Source organism: Piliocolobus tephrosceles, chromosome 4 (genome assembly GCF_002776525.5).
Source record: "Piliocolobus tephrosceles isolate RC106 chromosome 4, ASM277652v3, whole genome shotgun sequence".
NCBI classification, from domain to species: domain Eukaryota; kingdom Metazoa; phylum Chordata; class Mammalia; order Primates; family Cercopithecidae; genus Piliocolobus; species Piliocolobus tephrosceles.
Genome location: NC_045437.1, coordinates 153,787,158 through 153,799,775, shown reverse-complemented (window position 1 = coordinate 153,799,775; position 12,618 = coordinate 153,787,158). Strand labels below are relative to the sequence as shown.

Sequence of the window (12,618 nt, the reverse complement as noted above, 5' to 3'; positions counted from 1 at the left end):
CTGATGCATCTTCAGTTTCAGGCATGCAAGTGCAGTGGAGAGGCAGTGGGGAGCCGTTGAAGGGGTCTGGGGACAGACACAATCGCAGAGGCCTTTCAGAAGATCTGCCTGCTGTGGATGGGCAAAGAGGGCCATTTGCTGACCTCGGAGCATGTGCTTTCTCAATAGTGCCCAAGCTGTCCCATGGTCACTGACCCAGTTAGAATGACTGAATGGACTTTGGCTTGTGTTTCATTCAGAATCCTAGCCCCACTCTAGTCTTCCAGTGAGATCTGTCCATGAGTGAAGAAATCTCATAGGGAAAAATAAAATGCTTCTATGGGTGTGGTTGCAGGCCTTATCTACACCCCAGAAGCCATCACACAGACTGTCTTCTTTCTCCCCAGTGTTAGAATGCGCCCTGACCAAGCAGCCCACAGGGCCTGGGACAGCGGCTGATCTCTGCCTAACTGAGCTCACCTCTCCTCCCTCTCCTCCTGACTGATTAGATTTTCTAGGCGACTGTTCCCCTGATGACATGAGCCCGCTGGGCCCCAGCAGTGTTTAGAGGGGTTGTTGACTCACGAGATGACATTCCTGCTGATGTATGTCATGCCCTGGGGTGGATGAATGATAAATGAAAACAGCATTTTTAACTTTTGAACCCACTTTCTCCTTCCTTGTAGCCAAGACGTTATTTGAATTGGCTGCAGAGTCTGATGTGTCCACAGCCATTGACCTTTTCAGACAAGCCGGCCTCGGCACTCATCTCTCTGGAAGTGAGCGGTTGACCCTCCTGGCTCCCCTGAATTCTGTATTCAAAGGTAACATGGGGAAGACATCCCTGTTAGTTTGTCCCCGGAGGCAGCTTCCCCACTCCTGTCACCTCTACAACACTCTCCGATTTACAACACCCCATGGGACATTAGAACTTCCACTCAGCTCAACCAAAAGCAGATGTGACTTCAGCAGAAACTTCAGAGGCTCTGTTGTTTCATTAGGCAGTGCAGAGAATGCCTTTGGGGAGCCATTCCTCAGAACTCAAGACTTGACATCTGGGAGAGCAGAGCATTCCCTTGCCTTTCTATTTGCAGAGTCACTTGCCAACGTATAGGCAAGAGGTCAGAGTGAGGGTACAGCTGAGCTGCAGCCACAGGAAGGCAGAGAAGGGGGCCAAGTTGTATGTGTGCCTGCCCTTCCCTTTTAGGGCAAAACCCCAAACACCCTTGATTATCTGGATCTTCTTTATTTCTCCATAGAAGATACCAGATGTTAAGGAATATTGGCAGCTCCACTTGGTTTCTCAATCCCTGTTTCCAAACTCAAGGATGGACAGGCTTTTTCACTGTATTTATCTCTCATCACTCTTTTCATTGCAGGAGCACATCTCTCTGGACTTAACCACACCCTTTCTTACAGATGGAACCCCTCCAATTGATGCCCATACAAGGAATTTGCTTCGGAACCACATAATTAAAGACCAGCTGGCCTCTAAGTATCTGTACCATGGACAGACCCTAGAAACTCTGGGCGGCAAAAAACTGAGAGTTTTTGTTTATCGTAATGTAAGTTCTGGGTCCTAAATCATGCTCCTCGGAAACTCCATATTGTGGGACTTGTATTAGTGTAAAAAAAAATGTCCTCTATAAGCAGGAGTTTGCATGAGGACTGGCTGCTGAAAAGGAAGGAAATAATTTCTGGAAAAGTATTGATACCAAAATGAGATCCTGCAGAAGGACTAGAATCTCTTTTTCTGGAGGCCTTTGAGAATAAACCACACAATTATCCAACTTTTATTGTGAAGGAACAAGTCCTTCTTGAATTTAGGAATGAACACCTAGGAGGAGGGATGGAGTTCGGACTCCTTCTGAGCTTATGAGAAGAGAAGCCCCCTAAACTAAAATACAGCCCTCCTTGGTCCAAAAGATGCCTTCTCTCTTCTGCTGTATCTTCTTTGTTTTCAAATCCAACAGTTACCCTGGAAATCAAATAGGAAGTACAACTCAACACAGCTCTTGCCTGGGATCCACCAGCACCATTTGACTAAAGATGGCTATCATCCGTTAAACAAATAAATAGATGGGTTTAATCTATTTATTTGAACATTGTCAATGGGCCTCATGTGTAACTGATATTTTCATTATGGGGCCTCTGTAACTTTATTGGGGCCTCTCTAGCCATTCTTTCCTTAAGGAAGACCATTTATTGAGAAAATACATCATTTTATCCCAGCCTTAATAACCCACCCCAATGTATACTCCTTCATCTTCATGGATGATGACCCTGCTACATGCTCTGAACAAATCAGGAGGCCCCTTGTGGGAGGATAACCAGTCCTTTCTTTCTCTGTCTCTCTTCTGTGCAGAGCCTGTGCATTGAGAACAGCTGCATTGCGGCCCACGACAAGAGAGGGAGGTACGGGACCCTGTTCACAATGGACCGGGTGCTGACCCCGCCAATGGGGACTGTCATGGATGTCCTGAAGGGAGACAATCGCTTTAGGTAATTAGTCCCATCCCTGGGTGGGGCTTCTGCCCAGTGGTCATGCTGGAGTGGGATGTGAGGCCCCAGCTACTTATCAAGCTTTCTTCTACCTTAGAGATTCAATTAACACTAGTGGTGCACTGCTGTGATCTTCCAGACTTGGGATGGGGAAAAGGGAAGGGTCGTCTTGAAAGCTTACATTGGGAAGAAGGGTTACTTCTGAGAGTGTAATCCTCACATGCGTGGGAAGCAGGGAGGGGGGACTACATTTTTATGACTGAAGTGCAGGGAAAACATCACTTGCTCGTTGTAAAGCTCCAAGTGAGCCGAGAGCACGTAGTTTACAGGGCATGATGAGTCTCTCACTCTCCGTGCAGTATCTGTTTATTGCAACTGAAGCACCTTTGTGAGTTTGTTTTCTTGCCCTGCTATCTCCATTTCTGGCTTGCTCATTCACCTCGCAGTGCTGTCACATTGAATGTTTCCCTGTCACTGACTTCAGCCACCTGCACAAGGGCCTGGAGACCACACCCCTCTGCCCTCCCAGAATCATATCCCTGGAGGCTCAGTTAGTCTCTGGGTCAGCCATACCTCTGCCCTTTCTTTTCCACCTTTCTCCCGTGGCCTCTGACCTCTGGCCATTTAACAGAGCTTAGCATTTTTGCTACGTGGAGAGGAGATGGAGCCTAGAATCTCTCCCTCTTTGTACACAGGGAGAATGTGAAAACCAAGGTGTGAGCATTCCAGTGGTCTGGGCTCTACTATCCCCAGTGGTGAAGTATTTAAGGAAAATACCTCTTGGCCCCCAGGACAGATGACATTTTCTGTGTGTGTATCCACAGCATGCTGGTAGCTGCCATCCAGTCTGCAGGCCTGACCGAGACCCTCAACCGGGAAGGAGTCTACACAGTCTTCGCTCCCACAAATGAAGCCTTCCGAGCCCTGCCACCAAGAGAACGGAGCAGACTCTTGGGTAAAGACCAACTTAAGTACACATCTCCACTTTTCTAAAGTAATGATCCCTCAGGGCCCCAGCAGCAAACAGTTGGCACATTAGGGATTGGCTTGAAGGGGTTTAATGACAAGACTATTTGTGGAAGAGTGGGCGAGATTAGAGGATCTAGCAAAGAATGAGGCCAACCAGGGACTAGCAACCCTGGGAAGCCTTTACTACCCCGAGGCCTGGGAGAATGGGAGGATTAGAGCAGGAACCAGGGAGGTCATGGGCCTTGGACAAGGGCACAGAACAGCAGCCAGTGCCATGTGCAGCCACTGTCAGAACCATGCAAGGAGGGTCACTCAGCGCCCCAGCCTCCCTCTCTCCAGTTGCCATCTGGGTCTGTCGTTGGCTGATGCGAGAGCAGGAGGGAGCCCACTGATGCCGTTTATAGAGCTCAGTCTCCTGGCAGGAAGCCAGGCAGAGAGGAGTAGAAAAGAAGTGAGGGTGGCTGCGACCAGCCCAGTCACTGAGGCATGTTTCCCCCTGGAGACCTATGAGCACAGTGATAATGAAGTTACCTGCACTGACGATCCCTCCAGACAAAAGCTTTCCCAAGAAGTTAGTCATGGCTCTGAGAGATCTAGCTGAGGATGCTTGGGAGGGGATCTAGTGGTTACAAGTGGCTAAGAAAAATGAGGAAGGTAAGAGTATCTTGCAGCCTGTGTTGTGAGGATTAAATAGGATGCCACACACAGCACCAGGCACACAGCCCTGGTCAATAATAGCCATGACGATGGGGGCGAGTGGAGCGGGATTGGGAGTTGCAGTGGTTAGCTCAGCTGCATGCCTGTGAGAGATGCTTCCGCTCTCACAGAAAGGTGAGACTGAGGAAAAGGAGGAGGAAGAGGAAGGACCTTGACAAACCTTGGGGCCCACATTGTCTACACCTCCCTTCCTGCTCTCCAGCAGAATAGAAAGTGCAGGTTGCAGGCAGCTCCAAGGTGAATTTGTGTCATGTTTAATTTTCTTTATTGCTAAATGAATGTCTATGTCTGTGATGCTGACGTATATTCCTAAAGAGAGGGGAGAAGTTCGTTATGAAATAAACTTCTCAACCTCTCTCTGTCCAGCAAGAATGGAATATTCCCCAGGTGGCCCGAGCTGGCTTGGCTTTCTTTCCATTTTCAATTGTGTGGGAGTTGAGGAGGGGGATGGAGAAAGCTTCCCTAACACACCCTCCCCCAGGCCTGAGGCACCCCTGGGGAACAGAGGGTATTAAAGGTTGGTCCAGGTGTTAGAGATATTGAAAGAACATCCCATGCACCCCAGGGGTTAGTGTGGCTCTGCACTTCCAGGCAGTATTTTGTGGAAGGGGAACCTTGTCACCTCCAGGTTGTGGATGTTTGAAAATTGGTTGGTACCCAGTGGCTCTGTCCTCTGGCACTCATGTGGATTTGTCAACAACCAAGTGAACTCTCCAAAATACATTAAAACTTCCTCCCTTCTCAGTTTCAAGATGCTGGAAATAGCTATTCATAAGCCCTGGGGAAATTTAGCCATTTGGCTGGTAATGGGAGTATCCAAGATGAGAGGGCAGCTGGAAACTTTCGGAATGACCTCCCACACTTAATTTGGGAAATGCCTGTGCACCTTTATGGGCAATCAGATGCCTGCCCCAGTTGCTGGAGACACTGATGTGGGCTGAAAGGAATGCTGAGACGTGACGAGGAGAGATGCTGCGGAGGGAATATCCCCCTCAGCCCTGACCTCATCGGCTCCATGGCTCCTCCACAGTACAGCTGTCTACTCTTTTAAGTTCGCCCTTCAGGAAACAGCCGTCTCAAACAGAATGAGCATTTGAGGGCAGAATGGGTAAATATTGCACTACTGTGTTATAACCGTCGGGAGCCATACTGATGATGAAACGTCCCAGATGCCGGTGCTGGAAAGGTCCCTAGCTTTCCAAGCAAATATTTATCTCATGGAAACATGAGTCATACTCACAGAGGAGTATGGATTAACCCCTTCTCAGCAGCCAGGGAGCCCAGCATCCCAGAGAGCATATTTCACCCAGAAGCCCACTGACTGCAGGGGCAGATTTGTGGTCATGGACATGTGTTTTGTGTCCTCTGACCATTAGACAGACTGTGGGTCACAACGCTGAGTAACACTGGGAGCTTAATAAGTGCTCATTCCCTGGGCAGGGAGTTCTTCTTCTCAGGGCTGATCACTTACATCTTCTCCTCTGGGCCCTCCTTGACCAGGCTAATTACCATTCTTGGGATTAACTCTATCTCCTTTTCCCGCAACCTGCAGGAGATGCCAAGGAACTTGCCAACATCCTGAAATACCACGTTGGTGATGAAATCCTGGTTAGCGGAGGCATCGGGGCCCTGGTGCGGCTAAAGTCTCTCCAAGGTGACAAGCTGGAAGTCAGCTTGGTAAGTGTCCCGCAAATCAAAGGCTGGCTGTGCCCTGCCACCAGGGCTCCAGGACATATCTCACCCCTGGGATGGCATTACACACCTTCAAGATGCAGCCCGAATTTCTGAGTGTAATTCATCCAAAGAAAAAGAGAAATGTGAAGAGGGTCTTCAGGGAAATCAAGTAAGATCGTAGTTAACATGAGTAAGAACTTCCAGATTTACGTGGGAATAGAGCATCTGATTTGGCATCTGAGAGAGGCTATTAGATCTTCCTTCTGTTAAGGAGATGGTAGGCAACTAACGTGACTGAAGAGATCAGTCTCTATACTCACCCCATCCCACCCCCCAAACCCAGGAGTTCACTGAGTTGTACCATGAACCAGACCATCCCAAGAGGCTTTTCGAGTTCTGACACTTGCTCTGTGAGCCCCTTGCTCTGCACATTGATGATATACATTCCACTTTGGAACTGCGCTAAGATTGTCCCCAAAGCAGATAGCCAGCCGAGCTCCAGAAATCTCCCCGGCTGCACCTGAAGAGGCCACTGCCCCCTCTGTGGAGGGACCACTCTTCAGTGTGTGGCTGCTTCTGCTTTCTGCTCCTTTCTCCTGGTCTTCAGCCATCCTTTGCTCACCAGTTTCTCACCAGGAGCATAGGAAGATATGCATGTAGGGAGGTAGACATGGGCATGACTTGTTTGACTTTAGCAGGTCGCTCAAGAATCTCCTCATACCTGGTTTCAGATGCTGGGGTCCTGTCTGTCACAGGCTTCTGTGCCTCCTACACCCTTGAGTCTGTCGCATGGACCCTTCAGGAAGGCCTGAGATAGATATGCCCTGGGTGGGCATCCTGTGAGAAAATCTTAAGTCAGGCACCCAGGCAAAATGGAAGGAGACTTTTGTCCAAAGCAGGAAGCCTGGCTTCCATTTCCAGCTGTTCCACCTACTTAGCTTAAAAGAGGCGCTTCTCCTGTCTTCAGTCTCAGTCTCTTCTTCTGTTGAATGGGACAATAATATCTACTCTCCTCATCATACACTGCTGTGAGGACTAAATGGATCACACAAAAGAGCATTATGTAGATTGCAATGTGCTAAATCCACACAGGAGATTTGAATTAATCCGCCACACTGAAGGTCTGCCAAGGGCAGAGACTGTTTCATTCACCAGAGTATCCCCAGTCTCATGCGGGACCTGGCATATGAAAAGTGTTCAGTAAACACTTGCTGAGTGAGTGAAAGAAATGTGCTCTACTTTCAACCACTACTCTCTGTTTTTCCTTTAGAAAAACAATGTGGTGAGTGTCAACAAAGAGCCTGTTGCTGAGCCTGACATCATGGCCACAAATGGCGTGGTCCATGTCATCACCAACGTTCTGCAGCCTCCAGGTAAGTGTCGCATCCCCACTGGCTCTACAGTCAGTCCTTCTCTCCATGTGGCAGTTCGTGGAGAGAAGAAAAACTGTTCCAAACAATGATCAGAATAACACGTAATTGTGATAGTTAAACTGTGCCTGTGTGACTGATTGCAGAGTGAACTGGGAGCTGTTGGTTTTGAATGCACCACACTAAGGAATGTGAGGATGCATTGCTCTCTGTGGAGTTGCCCAGCTGTATTAGCTCCCCTGGGACACAGCCCAGTTTTCTGTATTCATGTGAATGCTGTCCTCGCGGTTCCCAGCACTCCTCTTACAGCATCTCACATCAGTGTGTGCTCCTCGCCTCCAGTGCAGTTGAACTTCCATCCTGCCTCTCCTCATGTGTGCATTCACCTTTCTTGGTGCTCTCTCCCCATGGGCCAAGTTCTACCATGAGTTATGAAACATTATAGAGAAAACATGTCTTTGGAAATGTGAGCCAGAAAGCCCACCAGTGTCCCTCAGTCATGGTTGTTATGAATGACATGCTATTGGTTTCTCTCTGGTCAAACCTGCCTTTTCTTTCCTCTTCAGCCAACAGACCTCAGGAAAGAGGGGATGAACTTGCAGACTCTGCGCTTGAGATCTTCAAACAAGCATCAGCGTTTTCCAGGGTAAGATGCCTGCTAGATTTGCACCTCGCCTGAGCAGCCTTAGGTCCTCTGTTTGGGCCGTAGAGGAGCCTCTCCAGCCCCTGTCTTCCTTGGCTGCTCCCCAGGGCTCTCTTAAAACTTCTCCCTACTCCCACTGGGGCATCCTCAGCCCCAGCCTGTGTCAAATTCAGAGTAAAGAACCCAGGCAACTCCTGGACTTTCATGGGCCAAAGCACAGGCTTTCACACAGAGGCCTCTGAGCCTCAGATCATGGGGAGGTCACTGCTGGTGAGAACAGACAGCTCTGGAAGCCATCTGCCCAAGAGGGCAGCCCATCCCAAGCTCATCTTACAGTGGCCAGGCCTGCCCTGAGCCCGGGCCTCTGGGTCACTTTTCTGCTGTCCATGGCATTGCCCATCGTGGGTGAGGCTGGGACTCTCCTGGGCACTGTGTGGATTCTGGATACAGGGATACTGGGCTTGCTATGTGTGTGGAGCCATCCCTTCCTTGCCCCAGCCTCACCTCCCTCTCAAACCCTCTCTGGCTCTTTCTGAGCTTCCTTTCCTGCTCCCCATCTTGCCCAGTGCTCAGTGCCTTGCTTGGCTCTTCTGCTGCTTCGGGTCAGGTGGAGCTTCGTGGGGATGTGAGGTGCCTTACAGAAGGATTGCACTTCAAGGGGAGAGGCTGCAGGGAGCGGTCCTGAACCCAGAGGCCTGGAGCTTACCGTGTCACTTCACTGTTGTACACAGGGGTCTCCTTAGTGCCCTCGAGAAGGATTCTTAGCCCTGAACTCCTACTCCTGAGGCCATCCCTGTGCAGCCCCAGCTCCCTCAACTCTAGGCTGTAGTCTCAGTGGGAGAGCTTGGCTTGGGGGTCTCCTAGGAATGTCCACCTGAAGCCACACTTGATAGGGGCTTGCACAACTTATGTCTGCCAAGACCACTTGAGGAACTCCCCAGGGCCTATAAGTTCCACCTTCCCCTTTCTATTCCTCACCCCAGCATTTTTTTCTGAGTAGGGGTGGCAATGGGCAAAGCCGTCATCATAAGCAGGTGCAGGTATAACTTTCACTAGAAAACCTGACACCTTGTGTTTTCTTTCAGGCTTCCCAGAGGTCTGTGCGACTAGGTAAGTCTGGTCTGGGTTTGAAGTCATTGCAGACCTGTTTAGGCCTCACCCCCAAGCAAGTCCAAGCCTGCCATCTGCTGTATATAGATAAGAACATCATGGTGCAGTAAAACAAGCCTGGCCTTTGGAGTCAGAACAGCAGGGTGACTTGGGGTCAGACCCAGAACACCCCATTTCCTTCTCCGTAAGATGGGGATAATAAGAGTAACAACCTTTTAGGATTAATGTGAGTTTTCAGTTTAGGGAGTCTGGGAATATTGCAAAGGGCTTGGCAGGAGCCCATCATGAGGATCTAGTTCCAAGTTGATAGGTACAGAAAACCCGAACATCAGGCCTTGAGTAAGAGTGAAGGTTCACAAACCACAAAGCACCTGCTATGTGCAGGAGAACACAGCAGAAGGAGGCCGCTTGGCCCCGGTCCTTGAGATTCTGACAATGTCCTAGACAGACATGGGGAGATCTGCACCTATTTGATGTTACAAACTTCTCTTTTTCAGCCCCTGTCTATCAGAGGTTATTAGAGAGGATGAAGCATTAGCATGAAGGACTACAGGAGGAATGCACCACGGCAGCTCCCCGCCAATTTCTCTCAGATTTCCACAGAGACTGTTTGAATGTTTTCAAAACCAAGTATCATACTTCAATGTACATGGGCCGCACCATAATGAGATGTGAGCCTTGTGCAGGTGGGGGAGGAGGGAGAGAGATGTACTTTTTAAATTGTGTTCCTCTAAACATGGCTGTTAACCCACTGCATGCAGAAACTTGGATGTCACTGCCTGACATTCGCTTCCAGAAAGGACCTATCCCAAATGTGGAATTTATTGCCTATGCCAAGTCCCTGGAAAAGGAGCTTCAGTATTATGGGGCTCATAAAACATGAATCAAGCAATCCAGCCTTATGGGAAGTCCTGGCACAGTTTTTGTAAAGCCCTTGCACAGCTGGAGAAATGGCATCATTATAAGCTATGAGTTGAACTGTTCTGTCAAATGTGTCTCGCATCTACACATGGCTTGGACGCTTTTATGGGGCCCTGTCCAGGTAGAAAAGAAATGGTATGTAGAGCATGTAGAGCTCAGATTTCCCTATTGTGACAGAGCCATGGTGTGTTTGTAATAATAAAACCAAAGAAACGTACGTCCCGTGTGCATGGTACAGCGTGCCGGCCTGAGGTCATGCTGCTTCACACCTCAATTCCGCTCTGGAGAAGCTCAGCAAAGAGCCCCGAGGGATGCTTCTGGGGAGACTCCAGCAGCCAGCCCTCAGACACCCAGACAACTCGTGGGGGTTTGAGCCTGTCTTTGCCAAACAGGTTTTTATTTCACCCTCCTCTGGCCCTGGGGTTTCAAGTTTTCCGTGTTCCCTTCACACCGCACTTTATTCCTCTTATTATCTGGAGGTACCTTCCCTCCAGCATGGTGATCCTCTGCCTGTGTGCTGGACTTTTGAATCCTCAGCACCAACCTGTGAAGTGGTTGCCAGTACAATCCCATTATGCGGATGAGGAGACCAAGGCCCAGGGAAGGGAGAACCACCGGCAACACGTAAATTAGCTGAGCTGGGACTGCAACCCACGCGTCCTGACTCTCAGGGACCACCACTGACAACACAACAAGTCCAGGTTTTCCAGGCCCATCCCCTCTGTGCCAACCCACGTTCGGATTCCTTCCCTGGCTCCCGTAATCGCTGGCATCCAGAATATCCTCAGCACTCTGAGAGGTGGTGTCATGTGGCTGTGGTGCGGTTGCCCCCTACCTGTGTGGCCTAGGGCCAGTCATGTGACCTTCCAGAGTCTCCTGTTCTGTAAGAGGGAGATGACCGTCACATCTACTCCGTGGGTCTGTCGTGAGGATGAAATGAGATGATCCATATAAAATGCTTGGTACGGCATTAGGTGGCCTTATTTTTATCCTGCTCTCTGGCACTGCTCAGGATCAATGCACCTGAGAGCTTTTATTTGTGTCTTTCCCACAGGTGGGCTGGCCCACTTTCTTGGAGAAGGAGACAGACCTCCTTCCCACCCACATCCCCTGCTGCCAAGGCTGATTCACTCCAGCAGGCGGAGCTCGTTTCACTTCATGGAACCAATGACCCAAAGATATATCCCCAGCACTACTGCTGGACAGTCCACTGCTCCTGGGAATACAGCAATGGTAGTGGCAGACAGAGGCCCTCTCTTAAGTAGCTTCCAGTCTGAGGAAAGACAGATATGACATCAATCCATTAAAATCATTCATCCATGGGTTCCACAAATATTTGTTGAGGGCCACCTATGTGCACCCCCATGTTAGACCCTAGGGAATAGACATGTCATTCTCATGAGGCTTCTCTACTGATGCGGGGGAAGATAATTGTCAACCAGATCATGGCACTACAGCCTGAGTGTTCTTAGTGACTCTGAGGACAGCACTGTGGTTCTGTGACAGATAGTGAAGGATTTGGAAGCAGGAATGCCCAGGAGCTCCCAGAAGTGGGAGGAGATGAGAGGAATGGAAGGAACTTACCTGGAGAGGACGGCATCAGGCTAGGGGGCTCAGGGAGAAGGTGTCCTGAGAGGTAAAGCTTAACTTTGGGTGTGCACTCGGTCCCTGTCACTCTCCCATAACTCTGTCCTGCCGTTCCCACCTCCCTGGCAGCCATGCGGGCTTGGACGGCTAATGAGGGCCTTGCTCTTGCTGGGTATCCTATGCTATGCTTCACTTTGAGCACCCAAAATACACACACTGCACTTTACCAAGACGACCTCAGAAACCAAAGAGGTGATCAGCATAAGTTTTAAAGACCCTTAAATTTAAAGTAAAAATCACTACAGACTCCATTATAAATGCCAAACACTAAGATGTGTGTTTCCACTTCTCCCCTTCATTTGTCCCTTCCACTCCCTGCCCTGACTTTGCCCCACCCCCTAGTAATGTGGGCTCTACTCTATTCTCCAAACTCTCCCTGGAGAGCAATACTCCTTGTGGTTGAGGACCAGGCACAGCCTTCCTCTCCTACCAAAGAAGGTTAAATTCCCTTTTCTGGTTCCTAACCATCCACACCCCTTCTTTTCTCATGAAGACTCAGGCTAAGCATTAATTACGGCTGCCATCTGGAGGATGGACCCGTAGAGCTGAGGGGCCAGCACTGTGTGTTTCCAGGGCTGGGTGATTTTTGGGAGGGAGGTGTGCCTCACCCCATCAGAAGGCCAGAGGGTAGCCCAAGCTAGAAGGAGGTCACCCAGGCCTTGCCTGAGCCCTGACCACTGAGCCCCAGCCAAGGAAAAGGAAGGAGAGGAAGAAGGGGAATGGGCTCTTCTTGGTACTCTTCTGTCTTTGCTGTCACTCTGGGAATACAAAGCCTTCTGGGATGTAGAGAGGACTGCAAAGACCCTCAGCACTGGGCCCTGAGGCCTCCCAGGATGGAGTATGCCTTTCCCACACAGGGGACAGGAGTGGCCTAAACGTGGCCACATTGGCCAACTAAGAGGCCAGCTCAGTCATGGGGCCAGAGAGGCCTGCTGTATTGGGCTCTGCACCTAAGTGCATTATTTTTTCTATTACTTACATTGATACTCTGACACAGGTAATTCCCATTAAAATTCTCATTTTACTGCTGCAGAAATAGAAGCTTAGAGAGCTAAAGTAGTTTGCCAGGTCACGAAATAGGAAGAG

General features: G+C 49.7%; 1 protein-coding gene across 1 annotated transcript in view; it reads left to right on the top strand.

Annotated features, from left to right (window-relative positions):
* Positions 1-10,099, top strand: part of TGFBI (transforming growth factor beta induced) — a 33,736-nt gene extending 23,637 nt beyond the window's left edge. The window contains exons 9-17 of the mRNA XM_023195724.2: positions 666-803; positions 1,399-1,544; positions 2,345-2,481; positions 3,306-3,436; positions 5,720-5,844; positions 7,112-7,214; positions 7,778-7,857; positions 8,940-8,964; positions 9,462-10,099. Coding sequence (XP_023051492.1) covers positions 666-803; positions 1,399-1,544; positions 2,345-2,481; positions 3,306-3,436; positions 5,720-5,844; positions 7,112-7,214; positions 7,778-7,857; positions 8,940-8,964; positions 9,462-9,502 — 926 coding nt within the window. The 3' untranslated portion in view covers positions 9,503-10,099. The remainder of the gene's footprint in view (positions 1-665; positions 804-1,398; positions 1,545-2,344; positions 2,482-3,305; positions 3,437-5,719; positions 5,845-7,111; positions 7,215-7,777; positions 7,858-8,939; positions 8,965-9,461) is intronic.
* Positions 10,100-12,618: the final 2,519 nt, after the last annotated feature.